General features: G+C 36.5%; 3 protein-coding genes across 3 annotated transcripts; all 3 read left to right on the plus strand.

Moving 5' to 3' along the window:
- Positions 1–253: 253 nt before the first annotated feature.
- On the plus strand, positions 254–1716 carry LOC140180516 (serine/threonine-protein phosphatase 7 long form homolog). The gene is made up of 3 exons (XM_072221734.1): positions 254–319; positions 748–1490; positions 1572–1716. The coding sequence occupies exons 1-3, from the start codon at positions 254–256 to the stop codon at positions 1714–1716; spliced, it is 954 nt and encodes a 317-aa protein (XP_072077835.1).
- A 5580-nt stretch (positions 1717–7296) lies between these two features.
- LOC112762944 (anthranilate N-methyltransferase-like) lies at positions 7297–13361 on the plus strand. The gene is made up of 5 exons (XM_072221735.1): positions 7297–7791; positions 10255–10572; positions 11049–11362; positions 11469–11533; positions 13058–13361. The coding sequence occupies exons 1-5, from the start codon at positions 7346–7348 to the stop codon at positions 13352–13354; spliced, it is 1440 nt and encodes a 479-aa protein (XP_072077836.1). The 5' UTR covers positions 7297–7345; the 3' UTR covers positions 13355–13361.
- A 9494-nt stretch (positions 13362–22855) lies between these two features.
- On the plus strand, positions 22856–24711 carry LOC140180517 (uncharacterized). The gene is made up of 3 exons (XM_072221736.1): positions 22856–23347; positions 23640–24162; positions 24401–24711. Exons 1-3 carry the CDS (start codon positions 22856–22858, stop codon positions 24709–24711), a joined length of 1326 nt encoding a protein of 441 aa, XP_072077837.1.
- The last annotated feature ends 1217 nt before the right edge of the window (positions 24712–25928 follow it).

Genomic DNA, 25928 nt, shown 5'->3' on the forward strand with positions numbered 1-25928 from the left:
GCGGTTTACGTGTGTGTGTGTGTGTAAACCGCTACTGCCAGTAGCGGTTTACGTGTGTGTGTGTGTGTGTAAACCGCTACTGCCAGTAGCGGTTTACGTGTGTTGCGTTGCCTATATAAACCGTGGTTGTAGCCGCGGATTATGCATTTAGATGGTTTGTGGAGTTTTTTAGAGAGAGAAAATTCTAGAGAGAGGTCAGAGCAAGTTGTGAGCGGGTCCGAGGTATCTCAGCGGTGACATCTGGCCAGTTATCATGGCAGGCAGGACTCTGTACCGACTGAACGGTGTTGCGCATATTGCCGGTTCTATTGGTGACGAGGTTAGTTAACATTTATTTTTTTCTAGGCTTTGCATATGTTAGTCAGAAAAATGGTAGGTTAGGTAGACGAACTAGAATTTATAGATTATTCCCTCTAGTTTGAAATTAGGCTTCGCATGCTAGGATGTTACTTCACTGGTTAAGGAAAGGGATAGCTGACGTTAGTGAATTATTTTAGTTTGGTTAGGGCATTTGTATGATATGAAGTTTTAAATTTTAAAGCTTTATAGTATTTTAACATTTCTGGCTGTTATTTATTAAAGTATGGATGTTGTTATTTTTCCTATCGTGACTAGGGAATTTTTTTTATTTTTTACCTAGGAGAATCTGTTGATGGTTTAATATATTTGTATCCAGTTAGTTATGGCAAATTTTTTAAGGATAGGAGAATTTAATTGGACTCTGTATATCTTTCTTGTTCTGTGCAGCCCACTAGGTGTATATACAGTGTGAGACGGCAACAGAATATGCCCTTGCATGATAGGATCATCCCGTATTTAGAGAGGGTTGGATTGTACCATTTGGCCAGGCTAAATAGCGAATGGTTCTGGTTGGATGAGCCACTGGTTAGTGCGTTCGTTGAGAGGTGGCGTCCTGAGACGCATACGTTCCACCTGCCTTTCGGAGAATGCACAGTGACATTGCAGGACGTGGCATTCCAGCTAGGGCTGCCTGTGGATGGTGAGGCTGTGAGTGGTTGCCTTGGTGAGTTTGAGACATACATGGAGGGTGGCCGACCAGCTTGGGAGTGGTTTGAGGACCTATTTGGTGAGCGCCCTCCACCGAATAAGGTCAAGCAGATGACAGTACACTTTACATGGTTTCGCGATAGGTTTAGGGTGCTACCAGTAGATGCGAGCGAGGAGACTGTCCGCATCTACACACGGGCCTACATCATGATGATGTTATCGACTCAGTTATTTGGGGACAAGAGTGCGAACCGGGTACATATACGGTGGTTGCCATTTGTGGCAAACCTTGATGACATGGGGAGGTATAGCTGGGGGTCGGCCGCTCTGGCATGGCTGTACCGATGCATGTGTCGGGTAGCGAACAGAAATGTGACTAATCTTACGGGCCCGCTCCAGTTGCTACAGAGTTGGATATTCTGGCGGTTTCCGTCTTTGAGGCCGGAAGGGTTTGAGGCTTTCTCTTTCCCACTGGCATCCAGGTATGTGTTATATTTTATTACTGTTAACAAATTTCTTTGGCGTTTTTATGGTAGTTTGTGTCTCATATGACTTAAATTTAGGTGGTCTGCCTACTTACCTCCTAACGATGGAAAGGAGCAGAGAGTCATAAGGTATCGGCTTGCATTGGATCGATTGACCGCTTGTGATGTAAGTTTTATAGCAGTTAGAGTTTTTATTTTTGCTTCGCTATCTAAATGTGACTAGATATATACTTGTTCTTGTAATGTATGATGAGTTTTGAAATTTCAGATTGTATGGGAGCCCTACTCCGCACTTGATGTACTTGCCGTTGTCCATCCAGAGATACTTACAGAGGAGCATAGTCGCCTATGGCGAGCGGTGACCAGTTTGATATACTTTGCGGTCATTGAGTGGCATCAGGTTGACAGGGTTGTTCCACAGCTGGGTGGAGTACAGCATATCCCTGAGGACGCTTTGAACGTAGACTGGCTGCATGCTAAGGACAGGAAGGGAGGGGATAGGTGGTTCCCCCATTACTATCAGGTCTGGCATTTGCACTGGGGAGGGGATAGGTGGTTCCCTCTTAGGTCGGCTGGTGTCAGCTTCATCCATGTTGTTGCGGATGCGGGTGGAACGTGGTCGTCCTTCTCTTGCCCTTCTCATGCCTGGGTCGGGGATCACTGTCGGCCCGTCATATGGTGGCCAAAGCCCCTCTGGAATACAAGGTGAAAAGGACATTTGATACACCTTAAAGACCTCAGATATGGTGTAAACCTCATCGACATAAGTGGCCCAATCTCGCCGTGACTGCGCACAGCATACGAGGGCATGGCAACAGGGATAATGCAGCGCCTGGAAGTATCCACAATCGCAGGTGCGATCCCTAAGAGAAACCTGATAGCTACCCAAAGAGAATTTGCCGGTGGGCGTCGTCTCAGCCACTGTATAGTCAAGGTGATGTCTATCAAACACAGTCACGGTGAAGCACCTCGAATCCTTCAGGTTACGCTCAATGGCCTTAACTACTGCCTGTGAAAACCGGTGCCCGGACCCTAACTGTGCCTCTGCCGTCTGACCCCTGACAACAAACAACTCCGCCAATTGGAGATATGTCGACTTAACCAGAGACGTCACTGGTAGGTTTCTTGTGCCCTTCAAGACAGAGTTCACACACTCAGAAATGTTGGTGGTCATGTGACCATATCTTCTCCCCCCATCCTTGTGTTGTGTCCACCTCTCATACTCCGTTCTGTTTGCCCAGTCGCACATGGCCGGGTTCTCCGTCCTCATTATATCAAACCAATAGTCGAATTCTGCTTCTATCTTCGCATACGCGGCATTCACCAGCCACCTCCTCGCATCCTGTCCCTTGAAAGTGAGGGCAAAATTTGCAGCAACATGCCGAATACAAAATGCCCGATAAGCATGTGGAGGTTGCCAACCACTATCGGGAGACTCTAGTGCAGCCTTGATGCCGTTGTGTCTATCAGATATCACGAGAATACCTTCCTGTGGAGTGACATGCCTTCTAAGGTTCGAAAGAAAGTACGACCAAGACTCTGCATTCTCCCCCTCCACGAGTGCAAACGCAACAGGCAAAATATTCGAGTTACCATCCTGAGCGATCGCCAACAACAATGTCCCGCCATACTTGCCATAGAGGTGTGTTCCATCGATGCTAACGAGCGACTTACAGTGGCGGAATGCCTCAATACACGGAGGGAATGTCCAAAACATCCGATGAAAGTAGACTCTATCTTCATCAACTTGGCCACCCACCCTAATCGGGGACGTCTTGAGTAGAGCAACGGAACCTTCCATCGTGCATGAGACCCCAAGGATCCACCGAGGCAGATCAGCATATGACTCCTCCCAATCGCCATATATTTGCGCTACTGCCTTCTGTTTCGCCAACCACACCTTCTGATAACTAGGCCGGAATCCATAAGTCGCCTCCGTTGCCTCTTGCAACACCTTGATCGACACCGACGCATCAGCTCGAACCAACGGATAGATTCTCGCACAAATCACATGATAATCAAGCTGCTTGTGGTCGCTTGATATCGATGTGGCCATACACGTGTGCGGACCGTTGTACCTCCTAACTTTCCATGTGCTCTTCCTTTTCCGCATGACTATCCGAATCAACCACGTGCACCCGTTACCAAACTCTTTGCATCTCCCTTGGTATTTCAGATTGTCGGACTCCATAACCTTGTACTCAACTCCACGCCGAATATTGTAATCTTTTACACTCAACACGGCTTCCTCTTTACTCTGGAAAGATTGGCCAATCTGAAATTCAGTCATAGGTGTCCCATCATGCATGCCCTGCCCATCGAATGTTGCATCTACATTCTGCTGTTGGCCGACGACTTTCAAGTTCAAAGAAGAGAGGTGGGGAGGGTACTCTTGTGTTGCAGAACCGGAACCTCCATGAGCTGAAGGTCCACCTCTTGGAATATCATCATCACTATCCCCACCAATATCGACAGGCTCCGCATCTAAATCATCGTCAAACAGTGTATTCTCAACTCGATCCGGTCCGGCATCGCATTCAAAATCAGGAACAACATGACCAATATATGCATGAACAGCCCCAGCACGTTCGGGCTCCGCATTCGGAACGGCCACTGCTACCACAGGCATCGATGTTGATGCACCACCAGCTGGGGTCGACTGAGGATTAGGTGCTGATACTCCCGAGCTATCCACACCATCTTCTAACTTCGCAAACAGCTCAGTTATCCTCACCTCCGGAAAACTGCGCCTGCAGTGAAACAAGACCTGCAAGTCTTCATCCGATCCGATCACGAAGGTCTCATATCGCACAGCAGTTGAGACAACATCAATGGGAATCTTGTAAAATAATTTTTTTACCCACTTCATCCCACACGTACCGAGCTTTCGTAATATGCTTTGCTTAATCTCGGCCAACGTATTCGACGATCGGATAAAAATACTAAGCGGTTCTCTATCTGTGAATTTTACACCGTGCCTTTTGCTCTTTTGAATTTTTCCAGAGCAGTGAACCAGAGCTACAAAACTATCCTCCCCCTCCATTTGTGAATAACACTCTACCTCTCCACATTTGGCCCCTCTATGGTTTATATAGGCAGCCCCATTCAGCCCATCACACGTAAACCGCTACTGGCAGTAGCGGTTTACACACACACACACACACGTAAACTGCTACTGCCAGTAGCGGTTTACACACACACACACACATGCACGTAAACCGCTGCTGGCAGCAGCGGTTTACACTCACACACTCACACACGTAAACCGCTACTGCCAGTAGCGGTTTACATAAAATAGTGAAACAATGCATTTGCGTATTGAATTTGAAAACAATGTATTTGCGTAATATTGGGGGTCAAACAATTTAGATGCGTAAATTGCCCTTATTTTTATGTAATAAAAAAAACACAAAAAAATAATTAAAAAAGTCGTATAAATTCAATCACTGCATATTAAAATTTTTAAATTCGTTCCTTTATTATTAAAAAATTATTTATTTGTTTTATCCTAATAATAAGATTGCAATGTATCGATTTAAATAAATTCTCCTTTTTTGTCATATATATATATATATATATATATATATATATATATATATATTTTAAAAATTCATTGATAAAAAATGAAAAAAATATATTTGATACTATAAAAAAAGGGATTTATCTATCTTATTTTCTAAGGACACATATTAAATTTATAAATTAAGAAAATTTTTATTAAAAATATAAAAAATTTAAATTTTAATGCATTTATTTTACATTTATTAATTGAAAATATTTAAAACTTTTTACTAATGATAAGTAGGGCCGTCAAAATGGGCTAAACCCATCGGGACAGCCCGTTTACCCATTTAAATGGGCGGGCTTTGCCTCTAAAATTAAACCCGTTTAAATTTCGGGCTAAACGGGCTAAGCCTCACTAACCCGAAAAAAATGACGGGTTAAACGGGCTAGCCCGCGGGCTAAACGGGTGGCCCGTTTATTTTTTTTTTATATTTTTTAAAAAAAGTATCACTTTTAGCTAATATTTCTCCCGATCCGACCCCAATATCCGACCCATCAACGAAAAAAAATTATTTTTAATGGTTTTTGACCTAAAAGTAGTATTTTTCATTTTTTTGTCAAAATATTTTTCAAAAAAAAAATAAAATGATAAACGGGCTAGCCCGTTTAATCCATTGGGCTGGCCATAAACGATCCGGGTTAGAAAATTCTGGCCCGCGAACCCGCGAGCTTAACGGACCGGGTCTAAATGGGCCGGGCTAGCCCGTTTGACAGCCCTAATGATAAGTTTATCATGTGCCCTTAAGACACATGTTAGCAAAACCCTAAAAAGAATATACAAAAAATAGAGTCATGCTACACATTCAAATCTTTCTGATAACCAAGTCCAATTAAGTTGGTCCAAACCCAACAAAAATCAAATTTCATTACTGAAATATACGCTCCAACTACATGAACGTTCTCGCGTTTCTCTCCTCATCTTCCTTCTTTGCGTTTTTTCTTCTTTTTCGCATGTTTTCTTCTTATCATCGGTCTTTTATTGCTGTTGTTGTATTTTTTCTTTTCTTCCTCATCTTTTTAGTGATTTTGCAACATTATGCGTTTCTTCTTTTTCTTTGTTTGATTTTTTCTTCTTTTTATTCTTGTTAAGAGAGTAAACCAGACGAATAATGAGAAGGTAAAATAACAAGAAGAAGAAGAACAAGAAAAAAAAGAAGAAGATGATGATAATGATGAAGAAAAAGAAGAAGAAGGAGGAGAAATTTTGAGTTCGGTGCATTCTGGATTTAAATAAGGTACACTTTTAGTTTAAACTTGTTTTAAACTGAGTTTGTTTGTGTGTCGTCATCATTAAAAAAATTTACTGCATTCTGAATTTGAACGGTTATACATATAAAAAGAGGATAACGATGATGAAAATAATGATAATGATGATGATAATAATGACGATAGAGGATGATGATGAGGAAAAGGAAGGAGCAGATCGAGAAAATTCAAATAAAAAAGGAAGGAAGATGAGTAGGAAAAAGAGGAGATGGAGGTGGTGGTGGTGATGACAATAACAAAATAGAAAGATGAGAAAAAAAAAAGAGGAGGAGGAGGAGGAGGAGGAGGAGAAGATGATGATGATGATAATGAAGAAGAAAAAGGATGAGGAGGAGTTTTGAGTTATCATTAAGTAATTTCAGTGCATTCTAGATTTAATTTCGGTGCATTTTGGATTTAATTTTGTTCATTCTGGTCTAAACTTATCGTTAAAAAATTTTGATGCATTTTGAATTTAAATTGTTATACATATAAGAAGAAGATGATGATGATGATGACAATAACGATAACGATGATGATAATAATGATGATAGAATAAGAGTAGGAGAAAAATGAAGGAAAAGATCAAAGAAATTCAAATTAAAAAAAGAAAGAGGAGGAGGAAGAAGAAGAGGATGAGGAGATGGAGATGGAGGTGGTGGTGTAGTAGTGGTGACGACGACAACAAAAAAGAAATATGAGAAAAAAAAAAGAAAGAGAAAAAGAGGAAGAAATAGTGACATGAGTAGAAGAAAGAGAAGCGACTGCGAAAAAAAAAATGAAAAGAAATGCAAAGAGAAGGAGAAAAAAAAATGCATAATGTATGGTAACAGTTATAACAACTTGATTAAGTATTTTATTTTGTTATACAACTTTATTTCAAAAGATATTATGTCGTTTTTAGTTGTGCCTACAATTCCGAGAAACAGTATATATATTTAGTCTCATGAGAGGAATGTATTATAAGTTCACTTCAAAATACAACTACATATACATTACATTACTTGCACCCCATCCTGCTTTAATTTCGTCCCAATTCACAAATGGCTCCCGCATCAGAATCCGATGCAAAACTACTTGAGCTCCTCAAGCTACCACAAGATGAAGAAGAAGTAGATGGCTTCTTGTTTTCTCAAATGGCATGGTCAATTGTGGTTCCAATGGCTTTGAGAACCACAATAGAGCTTGGTGTATTTGACATCATAGCAAAAGAAGGCGAAGGTGCAAAGCTCTCAGCAAAAGACATTGTGGATGACATTGGAACCAAAAACCCTGAAGCAGCATCAATGTTGGATCGTGTTCTTAGGCTTCTTGCAAGTCACTCATTACTGTCTTGTTCTGTTGTTGAAGATCCACAAAGCTCTAATAACTTGCATCAGAGGCTGTATAGTCTCTCCCCTGTTTCCAAATATTTTTTGGGTGATGCTGATGGTGTATCTTTGGGACCCTCGTTGTGGCTGCATCTAGATAAAGTCTTCACCCAAAGTTGGTTAGTATATAGAATTATAGATAGATGCATAGATATAATGTGGAGCCTGATAATAGCTACCATGACCGATCAAATTAACAATATTTAAAAACATTAAAATTAAAATCATATTTTTTTTTTATATTTAAACAATATTTTTTAGTTTTATTTTTTAAATTAAAAATGTTGTGAAATAGAAAAAAAAAAATATTACTTTAGTTTTTGCAATACTTTTATTAGGGTCATCATAGTCATTAAAAGGTTTAATTACTTTGTTGTTGTTTATAGTTTTACAAAATTTGTAATTAAGTTTTTATATTTTTTTATTGGATCACTACATTGCTTTTAACGTTGTAATTAGGTTTTTGCTAGTGTAAAAAATATTAGAATTAACAGAATATTTCTCTAAAAATTGAAGGTATCTGCAATTAAAAATATAATTAGATCTTTGACTATATATTTTTTTTGGAAGAATATTTCGTTAACTTTAACATTTTTGATATAGAAAAAATCTGATTACAAAATTAAAAATAGTATTGGAATCTAATTATTAAAAGGAAAAAAAGTATAGAAACTAATTACAAATTTGATAAAATTATAGGAACCAATAAAATAATTAAACCTCATTATTATAATAGACATCATAACACACATATACATACACACATATTGAGTTTAATTTTGATGCACTAACAGTGTAAAATATTTTATATAGTCGTACAATCACATCCATCTGTTAAGATGATCATTCATGCGGTCAATAAAAATTAAATAATAGTTGTTTTTATGATATGGTGTTACGTATTTACATTGATAGTGCATTAAAATTAAATTCTATTTAAAAGCATTGTTAAATAATAAAACTGTTACTTTAATTTAACCGTGTATATATATATATATATATATATATATATATATATATAGAAACTCAAGAAACATTACAAGCTCTCTCCTAAATAAAGAAAAGACAAAGAAAAAGAACCTCATAAAAATCAGATTTTCTATTTTAATTACAAAAAATTAGGTCATATTAGTAAGTACGATAAACTCAAGAGAAATATCAACAATCTCAACCTTGATCTTCAGAGAGAGAGAGAGAGAAATTCTATTATATCTATGTTTATGGTGGCTATGGTAATTATACAAGTGTTTTAAAAATTAAAGTCACATTTTTTTCTATTTTAGTTACACTTTTTTAGCAATCCTTTTTAAAAAGTGTTGCTAAATAATAAAAAAACGTTTATATATGTTAAAATACTAGTATACAAGCTTTTAGCATCACTTGTTTGTTTTCAATGATTATTGTTAAGATAGTAAACACCTGATTAGTCATACATTTTTGCTAATTAATAATTAATTACATGTTTTTGTAAACTTTTTATATTTATTAAATTCTGTTATAATATGTTGCTTCTTTTTATTAGCATAAATTTTTAGAAAGAATGATATTATAATATAGTATTAGAGTTTTAGGTTCGAAAGATGGGGAATTCGATTTTTAATAAATTCCAAAAGTATAAAAGAACACAAGACAAATAAAAAAAAAGGTCCATGCAAAATAATTCAAATAAACCTAAAAAAAATTCTTACTTAAAAGAAAATGTTAAAAATATAACTATTTATATTATCTTTTTCTACCAGTTTATATTGATCATTGAATCTATTTCTAATTAAAATAATTATTTTGATAAATGTTAATTCTTTTAAAAAATGTATTAATAGGAATAATTAATAATTATTATAAAAAATTAAGTAGACTTAACTTATTCTAAAAATTAACTCAAAAAATAAGAGTTTTCTCACACTTACAAGAATTATCAGACTTTTAATTTTAAACAATGTAAAATTTAATAATTATATTAAAAGATTTTCAAATGTATTTCTGACGTTCATCACTTAATTGTCATAAAAATAATTTAGTATTTTTAATTGTCAATGATTATTAAAAATAATTATTTTTAAAAACATTTAACAAGGATTTAATTATAAAAAAAATATTGATAATATTTTTATTGAATGTTATCTTTTACTATTAATAATAACCGAATATTAAGTATTTTAACATAGATGTTTTTACAATTAAGTGAATGTCAAAAAATTTAAACATTTTTTTATGTATATTTTTGAGCTCTATGTATGTATATATATCTCTCACTATATATAATATTCTTTAGAAAAAAATTACTGTAAAACATAATTTTTGCTGCAATAGAACATATTTTGCAACAAAAAATAATGTTGTTGCATATCTCTGCATTACAACTTGTTGCCAGTTTTTTTTTTTTTTTTTTTTTTTTTTTTTTTTTTTTATTTCGAACGGCCGTTTGAAATACTAGACAGTAGACACTTTTTTTTCTGGATAATTTAGTAAAAATAAAAAATAATATTTTAAAATAGTTATTTTTTATACACTAATAATAATCGTAATGCTAAACTTTTCGACACTAATGCTTATTGTATTGTTTATGTGTTTTGTATCATTAGGAATGAATTGAAAGGAGCAATCCTTGAAGGAGGTATACCATTCAATAGGGCTCATGGCATGCATGTTTTCGAGTATGCAAAAATTGATGGTAGGTTCAACGAGGTCTTCAACAAAGCAATGCACAACTCCTCCACTTTATTAATGAAGAGGATTCTTGATGTCTACAAAGGCTTCGACCACATCAATAAACTAGTGGATGTTGGTGGTGGTGTTGGGGCAACTATCAAATTAATCACTTCCAAACACCCTCATATTCTTGGTATCAATTTTGATTTGCCTCATGTCATAGAATGTGCCTCAGCCTATGATGATGGTATGTGTGATAATTTATTATTTGTTTGATTTTAGCCCGCGTTTTCACTTTTTTTTTTCACCATTTATTCTTTCGTTAAAGGTTCAATAATCCTTTAGATATATTGTTTTTAAGATAAACAATAGAGATAAAGCAAAACAGAACGAAGTATATATATAATATAGGAAAAGTCTAGGGGTCAGCAACTTTGTTAAATTCTGGCCAGTATATAATCAGTAAAGAAAAGTGAACCATTGGATGAAACTTCACACCAATCTTACACCATTAAAATCATCATTGATGACTATTTGATGGCTACAAATCACAAAAGTTGCTGCCCCTAGCATTCCTCGTGTGTATATATATATATATACTTTAATTCTTTTAGATTAATAATCTAATAATATACTTTATCATATATTTTTAAATATTAATGGTTAAACTTTTCTTCATGATAATGCTAAACTTTTCTAATTGTTTATATGTGTTTTGTATCATTAGGAATGAATTGAAAGGAGCGATCCTTGAAGGAGGTATACCATTCAATAGGGCTCATGGCATGCATGTTTTCGAGTATGCAAAAATTGATGGTAGGTTCAACGAGGTCTTCAACAAAGCAATGCACAACTCCTCCACTTTATTAATGAAGAGGATTCTTGATGTCTACAAAGGTTTCGACCACATCAATAAACTAGTGGATGTTGGTGGTGGTGTTGGGGCAACTATCAAATTAATCACTTCCAAACACCCTCATATTCTTGGTATCAATTTTGATTTGCCTCATGTCATAGAATGTGCCTCAGCCTATGATGATGGTATGTGTGATACTTTATTATTTGTTTGATTTTATTATTATATATAGATTTTTCCTTTTAAAGGAAATATGACAAATGACAATTGTATTTTCTAATAATGTTGCAGGCGTGGAGCATGTGGGAGGAGATATGTTTGAGAGTGTTCCTAATGGAGACGCCATTTTCATGAAGGTGGGAGGAATATATATTATGCTTTTTCGGACTAAATTTTTTTTATATATTGTTTTAGTGATGGTGAATCACTTAAATATTAGTGAATCACCTTAAATTTAAATATTGGATGATTTAATATTTAACAATTTTTTAAGGGCGTCTGTGATAAAAATAATTTGTCAGAGATGTATTATAAAAAAGAATATTTTTTTATTAAAAAAAAATACAATTTGTGAAAGACGCATTGTGTTAATCTGCCAAATGCGTATTATGAAAAAAAAAATATTCATAAAAACATAATTCACAGATAACATATTATCAATCATGACACATACAGAAAATATATTGTCAAATTTCAACCTTCTACTAAATAGTGTTATTTTAATTTACTTAGCTGAGATAATTAGCCTTAAGAACTTAAAAATCTATTGTAGAAAGAGAGTCTGATTTGTTAACCATATATCATTTTTTATTAGGCTCTATTTTTTTTTAAATGAATAACTAACAAAAATGATGTGACATAATTCTTCTAAATGTTTCTTTAATCAAGGATAAGAAAAAGACTATCGATCAATCATGCATTTGAGGTTCATTATAAGAGAAATGATAAAATGATTTTTCTTTTCGGGGGTACATATACTTTAAATTTTAAATCTCATTATTTCATTATCATAGGATATATAAAACATAACATTCGCTAATAAAATAAAAAAAATATCTGCACTATTGTTATTTGTATATTTTTCTTATATACTTTTTTTTTGGATAAAATATTATTTTAGCCCTTAATATTTGGGTCAATTTTAATTTAGTCTCTAACGTTTTAAATATTTTATTTTAGCCTTAAAATTTTTCAAACGTCTTATTTTAATTCTAAAAAAGTTTTAAACAGATTTAATATTGTCCAACCATTAGATTTGATACAAATAATTCGCATTTTGAAAAATAAATAGCATTCGATTTCAGTATGTTAGTAAAATCAATCTACCAACGATCATTAATATAAATTTTTTTTTTAATTTTAAAATATTAATAATTAATTTTTAGGATTTGAGGTTTTGTATATAGAGAAAATTGAAGGCAAAAAAAGTATTACAAGAAGATTTTGGTTATACACGTAAAAAAATATATGACTTAACTAATAACGTTATAATGTCTACGTCCCTTATATATTCTGTTAACTATTAGCGCCAATTTTAGTAGTAGGACCACATTAAAACTATTTAAAAGTTTTTGGAATTGAAATAAAACATTTGAAACATTAAAGACCAAATTAAGATCCAACCTAAATATTAGGGACAAAGCAATACTTTATCGTTTTTTTTTATATAAAAGACGAACATTTTATCTTTTTTCACTTGTTATCAATAGTTTTAATATCAAAAAATAAAAAATTCCACTATACAAAAAATAGAACCGTATACAAAGATAGTGCATATAATATTTTTATAAAAAAAAATTGCAATTCCCATAAACATTAATTATATAATTATCATATCACATATTTGATGTCATAGAATTGTCGAACCGAAAATTTTGTAGAGAATACTTTATGATTGGGGAGATGAAAAATGCTTGAAGATATTGAAAAATTGCCTCAAGGCTATTCCGAATGATGGGAAGGTTATTGTGGTGGAAACAATGGTTTTCATTGTTCCTGAGCCAACATCTTTTGCCAAGAATGCTTTTGGAAATGATGTTATCATGATGACTCAAATGCCCGGAGGGATTGAGAGAACAAAACAAGATTTCATGGAGTTAGCACATGGATCTGGATTTAGTGGCATAAGATTTGTGTGTTGTGTTTCTAGCGTCTGGGTCATGGAGTTCTACAAGTAATTCTACACACGCGTATGTTACTGCATTTTAGACTATATTTGTATTTTGAAATGTTTACGATGTTTCTTTCTAGTTGTTTCAATTGAACAAGTGTTTGTGATTGTTTGGATAGCATATCTTTTTTAAGAAATAATTTTTTTAAAATATAATTTTATATATTTAAAGCACGTTTCAAAAATACATTTTAATAGAGAAATATGAATTCAAAATAGACACATGTTAGTAAAAAATAATTATATTCGAAGGTTGAGATGGTTTGAGATGTTAATAAAGTTTCGAAATGGAAGTTGAGATCAAAAGAGATGCACGTGAAGGCATCGAATGGAAAGCTATTTGGCACGGATTCGATGGACATAGTAAATTGAATAGCTACTTGAATGAGGAAGATCGAAGGTTTTTTCGAGTTAAAGGGATTTTCAGTAACTGTCACACGTTTGGGCAGAAGAGCGGGAACAGTTACCCAAATTTTCGCACACAAGGGGGCATCATGTCATTAATGGTCGGTTATGGAAAAAGGGCTATAAATATTAGAAAGTAATAAGGAACCGAGGTTGGAACTTTTCTTCAGAAATACACTCGAGCACACTCATATCCCAGCAAATTTCTGATTCTGTATTCGAGTTCGATTTCTGTAGGGTTCCTTCCATCTCTTTTTCTTTTCAATTTACAATTTTAGCAAATTCTACTTTTCCTGTTCAATTTATCTTTAAAGCATCTTTTAATTTCATTGTCATAATTACATTTCAGTACCTTTAATTTTCAAGTCAAAAGTCCTTTGATTCAATCGGAGGCATTTTTATCTCTTTGTTTAAATTCAACGCAAACCATTTCAGTTCCAGTCATTTTTACTTTCAAAGCCTTTATTTTACACTTTTCCAGTCTTTTCCTTTAATTCTCGTCTAATTCGAAGGTCTTTGATGCACTTATAGAAAAACTGGTACCTGCAAGAGAGGAGTAGGTTTCGCTCCCAAACCATTAGAATTGAACCACCTTCAATTTGCTAAAAATCGACAAAACAAATTGGCACACCCGGTGGGACAGTTTTAAACTGAAGTCTGTCAAATGATTTTGGTTTCATTTGGTGTATGCAATTAAGAAGTGGAAGAATTATTCACATGGCGGATGAAATGTCGAATGTGAATGGTGGTTTGTCCACCAATGACAGCATACTAGTAACTGTACAACCTTCGGACGTTACTTCATGTTCAGAAGGCATAATTGTGAGTGAAAGTATAGTGGTTACTAATGTTCAGACTGGAAAAAATGGACGTAATATTCGTCCACGTAGTAACTTACCACCAATACAGCCTCCGGTAACTACTGGTTGGCCTCCTTATGGCCTTCCTCCTGGTTATACTCCGCCAGTGAGCGGTTTTGTTCCTCCTATCCTTGTTGGGAGTGTAATTGGAGTAAATAATTCTCAAAACCCACAACAACATTCTGAGTATTCTCGTGATTATAATGTGGACTCTACGTCGAACGCCTCCAATTCGATGGCAGCGTTTCGACAACAGGTAGAGGAAAGTCATCATGATTTGGTTATCTTATTGACTCAGCAAATGACCACAATTCTAAATCCTATGATGGCTGATTACAAATTGAAATTCGACTGTCTTGCAAGGCAAGTCGAACGGGTTGCTCGAATCGTTGATTATGATGAAGGAGAAAGGCATGATGCCAGGGGGAATAATGAGGGTTTCGAAAATATATTTCAAAATTAAAATAATATTTTAAGAAACAGAGAGAATCCTCAGTTAAATCCCCGTGGTCAAAATACAGATAACGTTCTGGCCCGATTACGCGCTAATCAGGGTGGTGAACATTATCAAGTTACGAGAATTGTGGAAGATGTGCTCAATAGAGTCGGTTTGAATGTCGGGTTCATGAATCGACCCCATTTTGTATCTGTTTTTCCTCAAGTTATTCAAATGGCCGAAGTGCCAAGAGGTGTGAAAATCCCGAAAATAATTACAAAATTTGTAGGAAAAGTTGGAGAATCGACTACTGAACATGTCGCTCGATATTTAGTCGAGATTGGGAATCCAGCTAATGATGAGAATTTTAAAATGAAGTTTTTTCCTTCTTCGTTAACGAAGAATGCGTTTACTTGGTTTTTGAATCTTAGACCAAATTCGATAATGACTTGGGCTCAGTTGGAAACTGCTTTTTATGCCCAATTTTATCGAGGGGAATTGAACGTAGCAGTTACTGATCTAGTAGCTTTGAAACGAGAAGATAGTGAAACCATAGATGATTATATGATACGTTTCAAAAATGCTAGAAGTAGATGTTATATGTCATTGCCTGAGAGTGAAGTAGTGAAAATAGCAGTTATGGGGTTAGGATTTTATATGCATCGAAATTTGTTTAATGTGCATATTCCTAACTTAGCCAATTTGGCAGAAAGGGTTCGTCAAGTCAAACTTCTGAAGAAGGAAAAGGAGAAATATGAGAATGAAAAAAGGCTAAAGAATAGACCTTTTACTCAAAAGGAAAAGGTTGCTTATGTGGCCATGGAATCCTAGGAGGAGGAGTCTGATTTAGAAGCAGAGGTTGATATAGCCGAACTTAATAAGGGTCCTCCATATGTTTGTTATTTGCTTAAAAAGCTCCCTAGTAATGAAACGAATAATTCAAAACTGAAGAGTGGAAAGAGATATAGTTTTGATATCTTGAAATCTGACAAGATTTTTGATGTGTTGCTGAAAGATAAATAGTTAATTTTGCCTGAAGGCAGAACTTTACTTTTGGTGAAAGATTTAAAAGGGAAACCTTATTGTAAATTTCACCAAGAAACTAGTCATTCGACTAACAACTGTGTTCGTTTCAGGGATCTTATACAGGAGGCTATTATGGAAGGGTGTTTGAAGTTTGATGATGGGAAAAAGGAAATGAAGATTGATTCTGATCCTTTTGATGCTGAAGCCAGTTTTGCGGAGCCATATTTTGGTGTGAATATGGTTGGAATGTCGTATGATTCCGATGCAGCTTTGGGTGATTTTGAATCACAAGTCCGATCTGTATACCCTCGTGTGGGAGACGGTTTGTTGGATTTTTTGATGCAGTAAAAGCTTAATGATCGGGACGTATCTCTGTGTCTCGATGCAATGCGGTGTTTGACGCTGAAGCCGCAGCGATATTTGAGAGAAAGAATGAAGAAAGAACTGGCTCATAGAGAGGAGCAGGCTCGTCAGAAGCAACCAATTCGACGAGTTGAAGGACAAAGCTCCAAGGCTCTTCATCAAAATGCTAGTGCACCAATAAGCCATTCTAAGGCTATGGAAGTTCAATGGATTCGAAATTATTAAGAATTCCAGAATCGAGATGCTCAATATAAGCAGAACCCACAGTGGGGACATCGAGGACTCCCTCAAGGCCAATATCCCTATTATCGTGGTCGAGCTAGGGGATACCCAAGGGGTAGAGGAAGAAGGAATCAACAGCAAACAAAGAAGCCTCAAACTGATAAAGGCAAGGGGGCAACGCCTTCGGTGCACTCTCGAATAGTCTTTCCATCCGATGGAGAAATATATCCAAAGGGTATTCCTTCCCCTGCAAAGTCGGATAAAGGCAAAGCAGTAGTTAGCACTTCAAGTGTTGACAAAGAAAAGAATGCTGACTTAAATGAGGAGTATTTTGAAGAAGGAGATGATGAGATGATTGGGACTATTTCAATTATCTCGACTGAGTATTTGGGTGAGTATGAAGGTGATCCTGAAGATGATTATGATATGGATGATGAAGAGGCTTTTTCGTTCATTCAATATGAGGATGAACCGGGATATTTTATGAGGCCTTCTGAAAACACAAAAGTCACATCTCCGCCCACTTCATATTACTGCAACTATGAGTGGAATTAAAGTAAATAAAGGACTAAAACCCCAAAGTGGTCCCTGAGATTGGGCGAGTTACCCATACTTGTCCTTGACTTTCAAAATTCCCTAAAAGCATCCCTGACATTTTGCTCTGGGACCCATAGTTGCCCTGCAACCCTTTTTGGTGCCAAGTCAGCAAACGGAGGGATGATCTGGCACCTCCAATGCCACGCTGGAGCCAAGTGAAACGACGCAGTATCAATTTGGCGCCCAATGAAAAAGTAAACGACGTCATTCCTAAGTTGGAGCCCTTGAAAACGGTTTTCCTTCAGCATATTTGTTTGAACAGTCTCACACTTCGTCTCCTCTCCTCCGCTCAGTCCTCGTCTTCCCATTCTTTCATCAATGGCAGCGACTTAGCCTCGTCTTCCCCGTCTCCTCCACTGTCACACTTCGTTTGAATAGTTTGCTGCTCCTTTGGAGGCAAGTGGTTTCTCTGTCTTCTGCGTCGTTGAAGGTATGTGTTGGTTGAAATAATTTTCGAATTTATTTCATGAATCAATATATGATGAAGGTGTATAATTGTCTTGTTACTGTGTTGGGTTGTCCTAGAGTTTCATGGCTGCATTACCTTAATGGATTATATTTAAGGATTTTTGTTAGGGCAAAGGGTTTGGTGTATATATGCTCTATTTTTTGGCAATGAAACAGAGATTTTTTCAATAGTGGGTTAATGCATGTTGGTGACTGTGATATTAATGTATAGGATTTTAATATGATGTTGAAGTCCTCTGGGACGATTGTGTGAGATTTAATCGTTTTGATTTGTTGGTGCAGATGGATGTGTTGTTGGATATAATGTTTCATCATGGAGGAAACTTTGAGAAAGATGATTAAGGAAATTTGAGATATACCCCTGATAACTTAACATGCCTAGGTGATCTGGATGAGGATACCTTGGACGTTTTCTTCATAAGGAATTATTACAAGGAGTTAGGCTATGACAAGATCCTTCATTGTTGGTGGCTAGTTTCTAACGTCCTCCCGGGAACTAGATTATTACTCACGTTTTCTTCTTAATCCAGTGCTACTCTCATTCGGCAAACCATGAGAGTAGCACTCTTGCGCTCCTCCATTTCCAGTACAACAAAGTCAGTGGGAAAGGCGAATGGCCCAACTCTGACAATCATGTCTTCAATCACGCCTGATGGGTATTTAGTGGAACCATCAGCAAGTTGGAGACATATCCGGGTTGGTTTAACTTCTTCAGTTAAGCCAAGCTTTCTGATAGTGGATGCAGGTATTAGGTTGATGCTTGCCCCAAGATCGCATAAAGTTGTCTTGGTGCAATTACCTTCTAATATGCATGGTATCAGAAAACTCCCAGGGTCTTTAAGCTTTTCAGGAAAGCTCTTCAGAATGACTGCACTGCATTCTTCAGTGAGGAGAACTCTTTCTGTTTCTCTCCAATCCTTTTTATGACTCAAGATCTCTTTCATGAACTTGGCATAAGAAGGTATTTGCTCAAGTGCTTCTGCAAAAGGAATCTTTATTTCAAGAGTCTTGAGATAATCTGCAAAGCGAGCAAATTGCTTATCCTGCTCCTCTTTCCGGAGTTTTTGAGGATAAGGTATCTTGGCTTTATATTCTTCAACCTTAGTTGTTGTAGGTTTATTGCCTACAGAAGTGGTTGAAGAAGCCTTTTTAGAGGGGTTGCTTTCAGCATTTGTGTGTGTCTGATCCCTCACTGGCAATTGAATGCCAGAGTTAGAGACTGGAGTAACGTTAGATGCCAACTCCTTCTCTGTTCCTGGCGTCTGAACGCCAGAATTGTGCCCATTTTGGGCGTTCAGCGCCAGATCCTGCCCATTTTGGGCATTCAACGCCAGATCCTTGCCCATTTCTGGCGTTGAACGCCAATCCTGCTTTGTTTCTGGCGTTGAACGCCAGTTTTGGCCATGGTCTGGGCGTTCAGCGCCAGCCTTCCACCAATTTTCTGGCATTTTAGCGCCAGAATTATTTTTCCCTGGGCTCTTACTGTCCTCAGGTGAATCTTGGGTGGTTTGCTCATTTCTTGGCTTTTTGCTGCCTTGAGGTGGGGTATTTAATATTTTCCCACTTCTTAGTTGAACTGCTTGGCATTCTTCTGTTATTTGCCTTGACAGCTGCTGCTTTGTTTGCTTAAACTGTTCGTCCATATGTATATTAGCCATCCTTGTCTCTTGTAGTCTATCTTTGAATTCGGCTAACTGCTTTGTTAGAAAGTCCAATTGCTGATTGAATTCAGCAGCTTGTTTTACAGGACTGAGTTCAGCAGTTGCTGTTTTAACCTCTTCTTTCATGGAAGGGTCACTGCTTAGGTACAGATGCTGATTCCTGGCAACTGTATCAATGAGCTCTTGAGCCTCTTCAATTGTCTTTCTCATGTGGATAGATCCACCAGCTGAATAATCTAGAGACATCTGAGCTCCTTCAGCAAGCCCATAATAGAAGATGTCTAACTGAACCCACTCTGAAAACATTTCAGAGGGGCATTTTCTTAGCATCTCTCTGTATCTCTCCCAGGCATCATAAAGAGATTCATTATCTCCTTGTTTAAAGCCTTGGATGTCTAGCCTTAGCTGTGTCATCCGTTTTGGGGAAAGTATTGATTCAGGAATTTTTCTGTCAGCTGTTTCCATGTCCTTATGCTGGCCTTAGGTTGGTTATTTAACCACCTCTTAGCTTGATCTTTCACAGCAAATGGAAACAGTAATAGTCTGTAGACATCCTGATCTATTTCCTTATCATGTACTGTGTCAGCAATTTGTAAAAACTGTGCCAGAAACTCTGTAGGTTCTTCCTGTGGAAGACCGGAATACTGGCAATTTTGCTGCACCATGATAATGAGCTGAGGATTCAACTCAAAGCTACTGACTCCAATGGAGGGTATGCAGATACTACTCCCATATGAAGCAGTAGAGGGGTTAGAATATGACCCCAGAGTCCTCCTGGACTGTTCATTTCCGCTTATGTCCATGATGGAGAAAGGGAGATGATGTAAAATAGAGAAAATATTTTTATTTATTTATTTCAAAAATAAAATAAATTAAAATAAAATAAAAAAATTTGAGTGAAGAATTTCGAAAAACTGAGGAGAGAGAAAATGGTTAGGAAGTTTTGAAAAGGATATGATGATTTTTTTTTTGAAAAAGCTTTTAAATTTTGAAATAAAAATCTGAATTTTAGAAATAGATTTCGAAAATTTGCTTTTAAAACAGAGAGAAAAGATATTTTTGAATTTAAAGAGGAGAGAGAAAACAATAAGATAGCACAAGATTTAAAATTTTTAGATCTGATGCTCCTTGTTTTCGAAAAATTTTAAGGGAAAAACACTAAGGAACACCAAACTTAAAAATTTTAAGATCAAGACACAAGGGAAACTCAAGAACACTTTGAAGATTCACAAGAACACAAGAACACGCAGGAAGAACACCAAACTTAAAATTTTTAGAAAACCAAACTAAAATTTTCGAAAAACACAGAGAAATCAACAAGAAAACACCAAACTTAAAGTTTGGCACATGATTTAATAGAAAAATTATTTTTGAAAAAGTTTTTAAAAAAAGAAAATAAGGATTCTAAAATTTTAACACGACACTAATATGAGACTCTAAACAAAAAGAGAAATTTTTCCTAATCTAAGCAACAAAATAAACCGTTAGTTCTCCAAACACGAACAATCCCCGGCAACGGCGCCAAAAACTTGGTGCACAAATTGTGAATCACACTTTTCACAACTCGTACCACTTACCAACAAGTGCACTGGGTCGTCCAAGTAATACCTTACGTGAGTAAGGGTCGAATCCCACGGAGATTGTTGGTTTGAAGCAATCTATGGTTATCTTGTAAATCTTAGTCAGGAAGTCAGTTATATTTATCAGTTGAATTGCGAATAACCAAGAGAGCATAAATTAAAGGTTACTTGTTATGCAGTAATGGAGAATATGTTGGAGTTTTGGAGATGCTTTGTCTTCTGAATCTCTGCTTTCCTCTGTCTTCTGATTCACGCATGCACGTCCTCCCATGGCAAGCTGTATGTAGGGGGTCACCGTCGTCAATGGCTACATCCCATCCTCTCAGTGAAGAATATGCTCACATGGTCTGTCACAGCACGGCTAATCATCTGTCGGTTCTCGATCATACTGGAATAGGATTCTTTATCCTTTTGCGCCTGTCACTAACGCCCAGCACTCGCGAGTTTGAAGCTCGTCACAGTCATTCGATCATTGAATCCTACTCGGAATACCACAGACAAGGTTTAGACTTTCCGGATTTTCATGAATGCCGCCATCAGTTCTAGCTTATACCATGAAGATTCTAATTAAGAGATCTAAGAGATACTCATTCAATCGGATATAGAACGGAGGTGGTTGTCAGGCACACGTTCATGGGTTGAGGAAGGTGATGAGTGTCACGGATCATCACCTTCATCACAGTTAAGCGCGAATGAACATCTTAGGTAGGAACAAACGTGTTTGAATGGAAAACAGAAATACTTGCATTAATTCATCGAGACACAGCAGAGCTCCTCACACCCAACAATGGAGTTTAGAGACTCATGCCATCAAAGAGTACAAAGTTTTGATCTAAAATGTCATGAGATCCAAAATAAGTCTCTAAAAGTTGTTTAAATACTAAACTAGTAGCCTAGGTTTACAGAAAATGAGTAAACTATAGCAGATGGTATAGAGATCCACTTCTGGGGCCCACTTGGTGTGTGCTGGGGATGAGACTTAAGCAATTCACGTGCATAAGGCCATTTTGGGCGTTCAACGCCAGGTTTGGATCCATTTCTGGCGTTGAACTCCAACTTTTAATCCTTTTCTGGCGCTGGACGCCAGAATTGGGCAGAGAACTGGCGTTAAATGCCAGTTTACGTCGTCTATTCTTGAGCAAAGTAGACTATTATATATTTCTGGAAAGCCATGGATGTCTACTTTTCAACGCAATTGGAAGCACGCCATTTCGAGTTCTGTAGCTCCAGAAAATCCACTTTGAGTGCAGGGAGGTCAGAATCCAACAGCATCAGCAGTCCTTTTTCAGCCTGAATCAAATTTTTGCTCAGCTCCCTCAATTTCAGCCAGAAAAATACCTGAAATTACAGAAAAACACACAACTCATAGTAAAGTCCAGAAATATGAATTTTTCCTAAAAACTAATGAAAATAAACTAAAAACTAACCAAAACATACTAAAAGCTATATGAAATTAACCCCAAAAAGCGTATAAAATATCCGCTCATCAATGTCATGGTCAAGTCGAATTCGGTGAACCAGCACATTGATCATTTGAGAAAGGCATTCATTACTATGCGAAGGAAAGGGTTAAAAATGAATCCTTTGAAATGCGCCTTTAGAGTGTCGGCAGGAAACTTCCTAGGTTTTGTTGTACATAAAACGGGGATTGCAATCAATAAGAATAAGGCTGATGCAATTTTAGCATTGACTTCTCCTAAGTCGAAAAAAGAAGTACAGTCGTTCCTGGGGAAAGTGAATTACCTTCGAAGGTTCATATCGAATCTTTCTAGCCGAACTCGAGTGTTTGCACCTTTAGTAAAATTAAAGAATGATTCGCAGTTCGAATCGACAAATGGGCATCAATAGACTTTCGAGTCAATATAGACTTATTTGTCCAAAGCTCCAATAATGGCGAATATTCGCCCACATGAGCCTTTGAAATTGTACATTGTTGCCTCTACAAACACAATTGGGTGTATGTTAGTCCAAGATGATGAGAATGGATATGAATGGGCCATTTATTACCTTAGTCGAGTATTGACCAATATCGAGACAAGGTATTCATCAATAGAAAGATTGTATTTGTCTTTATACTATGCGTGCACGAAATTAAAGTGTTATATGGTGGCCAAGCCTGTGAAAATTATTGCACAAACTGACCTTGTCAAATATATGTTGAGTTCTCCAATGTTGCGAGGTCGTTTGGGGAAGTGGATGTTAGCTCTGACAGAGTTCGATTTACAATACGTTCTAGCAAAGGCTGTAAAAGGTCAAGTCATTGCAAATTTTTTAGTTGATAATTCGAATAATTTGAATATCCAGGGGGAAAAGGTGCTCGATATTAAAGTCAATTACTGCAAGTTATATTTCGATGGATCGAAGCACAAAGATGGTGCAGGGGTAGGAATTCTTATTATTTCACCAGAAGGAATTCCATCGGAATTTATGTTTAAGCTAAAATATCCTTGCTCAAATAATATGGTAGAATATGAAGCTTTAATTTTAGGCCTTGAAATTTTGATTGGAAAAGGGGCTCTAGAAGTCCAGATCTTAGGGGATTCTTAATTAGTCTTGAAACAGCTATCGAAAGAGTTCAAGTATAACAGTGAGAAGTTGCAAATATTTGGCAACGGCTTAGGAGTTGTTAACGTCCTTTCGAAAAGTTTCATTGGTCCATATCCTGAGGATCCAGAATGAAATTACTAACGAGTTGACCCAAATAGCTTCAAGATATAGAATAGGCCCAGAAACACTGAGAAAATTGGCAAATATTCGTCAAATATTAGTGCTTGTGGATGAAAGAGAGGCTTTGTGTGTGGATGAATGGGAAGATGATGATTGGAGGAAACATATTACTGAGTATTTGAGAAATCCTAGTATACAAGTTGATAGAAAGACAAAATTACGAGCAATGAATTTTGTCTTGATGGCTGATGAGCTGTATAAGAAAGGAATCGACGGGAGCTTTTCGAGATGCTTAAGTCAAGTAGATAAAAATACTGCTTTAGGAGAAGTTCATGAAGAAATATGTGGTGTTCATCAAGTTGAGATTAAAATGAAATGGGTACTATGTCGAAATCATGTCTATTGGCCCTCCATGATCAAAGACTATATTGATTATGCAAAAGCATGTCAAGAATGTCAACGACATGGGGCAATACAACAGATCCCAGTGTCTGAGTTGCGTTCGATCATTAAGCCATGGCCGTTTAAAGGTTTGGCTCTGGACTTAATTGGATTGATACACCCCTTTATCGAAACATCATAAATTTATTCTGGTAGCAATAGATTATTTTACGAAGTAGGTCGAAGCAGTTCCTTTAATAGAGGCTCAGCAAAATGAAATAATAGATTTTATTGAGAAACATATAATCCATCGATTTGGAATTCCTCAAACATTGAGTACTGACCAAGGAACTATATTTACTGGTTAGCGAATTAAAAATTTTGCAGCTTCAAAAAATATTAATATGGTTACTTCAACCCCTTATTATGCACAGGCCAATGGACAAGTTGAGGCGGCAAATAAAATTTTGATCAAGATAGGTACCTCCCCTTATAATTTAGTATATGGACATGATGCTGTGTTACCATTAGAGATCAATCTTAATACTTTGAGAGTATTAAAGCAAGATGATTTTTCTATTGACGATTGTTGGAATGCAATGTTCGATGAGTTAAATGATTTAGACTCAGGGCGTATATCGGCGCTTGAAAATATGATTCGGCAAAAAGAAAGTATTGCTCGAAGTTATAACCGTTGAGTAAAAGAAAAATGCTTCAGTATAGGAGAGTTGGTTTTGAAAGTTATTTTGCCAATGGAAAAGAAATCGAGGGTTCTTGGCAAATGGTCCCATACTTGGGAGGGGCCTTTTCAAATAATTGAATTATACTCCGGAAATTATCGAATCAAAGATATCGAATCTGGAAATGTAGTCAAATCGATAAATGAAAAGTACTTGAAGCAATACCATTGTTTGATAAATCAAAACTAAAATGCATAAGTTTGGAGATAAAAAGGATGTCATTACAAATATTGATATCATAAGGTGGAGAAATAAAAGCTGCTAGGAGCTTGGCCAAGTCAGAATACAGTTGAATTCTCTCACTGTCTAGGGCTGAGAGTTTTTCAGTCTGCTCATACTCTTCATGTTGAATTTTTTTGAATTGCTTTGCGCACTCCTCTTGTTCGGCTTCAATGGTATATATCTCCTTGAAAAGTTGCTGTTGCTTGCGTTGAGCAGTGGCCAGAGGTAGATTTATAATAGCTTTACTCTCTCCAACCATGGCAAGCCTTTAGTTGATCCGAGTTAATTCTACTTCAAGTTTTTCTTCTTCTTTGACATGATAGGCTCGAGCAGTAAAGGCTTGAAAGATTCTTAGACTAAATTCTTCGCAAGAATCTTTCATTGGTTGAAGAGCTGCATTATATTCCTCTGTTTTATAGATGATTGTGGTCGCTTTCTCCTTAATCTCTTGTAACTTATTTTGGGCAGCAACATAATCATTGGTAGTCTTTATGAATTTCTTGACTATGGCAGAATGCTGAGCTGGAACTTGAAACTCAAGGGAAGAACCTAGAATCTCAGAAAGAATTGGTTGCAAGCCTGATGGATTGGTCCATTCAAGGAGAGAATGTGATAGGAATCAAAGAAGAGTGATCAATTGGTTGCGAGCACTTTCATCTAGTTCGAGAGGGAGACTGGATGCTGAAGGTCCTGTAGGTGTTGGAGTGGAAATGGGCACCTTGTCTTCTTGAACAAGTTGGTTTAAGGCATTAACCAACCTAATTAGATTATTGTCATTTGGTTGGGGATCATTCTAAGAGTTCCATAAGGTGGTCCCAAGTCATGAGGAGTTGAAAGTCCGGCATCCTTGGGCAGACTGAATGATTTTTGTGGTGAAGGGACAGTTTTTGGAATTCAGGTAGGTGAATCGGATTCAGGAGCAATGGGTTTTGGCACTCGAGAAGGTGAATCGG

This window comes from Arachis hypogaea, chromosome 17 (genome assembly GCF_003086295.3).
Source record: "Arachis hypogaea cultivar Tifrunner chromosome 17, arahy.Tifrunner.gnm2.J5K5, whole genome shotgun sequence".
Classification (NCBI taxonomy): Eukaryota; Viridiplantae; Streptophyta; class Magnoliopsida; order Fabales; family Fabaceae; genus Arachis; species Arachis hypogaea.

Coding starts and splice junctions, on each gene's coding strand:
- LOC140180517 (XM_072221736.1), top strand. CDS start 22,856: ATGGCGAATATTCGCCCACATGAGCCTTTGAAATTGTACATTGTTGCC. Junction 23,348..23,639: donor AGCACAAAGATGGTGCAGGG/GTAGGAATTCTT, acceptor CTGAGGATCCAG/AATGAAATTACTAACGAGTT. Junction 24,163..24,400: donor TAAGCCATGGCCGTTTAAAG/GTTTGGCTCTGG, acceptor AAAATTTTGCAG/CTTCAAAAAATATTAATATG.
- LOC140180516 (XM_072221734.1), top strand. CDS start 254: ATGGCAGGCAGGACTCTGTACCGACTGAACGGTGTTGCGCATATTGCC. Junction 320..747: donor CCGGTTCTATTGGTGACGAG/GTTAGTTAACAT, acceptor TGTTCTGTGCAG/CCCACTAGGTGTATATACAG. Junction 1,491..1,571: donor TCTTTCCCACTGGCATCCAG/GTATGTGTTATA, acceptor ACTTAAATTTAG/GTGGTCTGCCTACTTACCTC.
- LOC112762944 (XM_072221735.1), top strand. CDS start 7,346: ATGGCTCCCGCATCAGAATCCGATGCAAAACTACTTGAGCTCCTCAAG. Junction 10,573..11,048: donor TCAGCCTATGATGATGGTAT/GTGTGATAATTT, acceptor TTGTATCATTAG/GAATGAATTGAAAGGAGCGA. Junction 11,363..11,468: donor TGCCTCAGCCTATGATGATG/GTATGTGTGATA, acceptor ATAATGTTGCAG/GCGTGGAGCATGTGGGAGGA.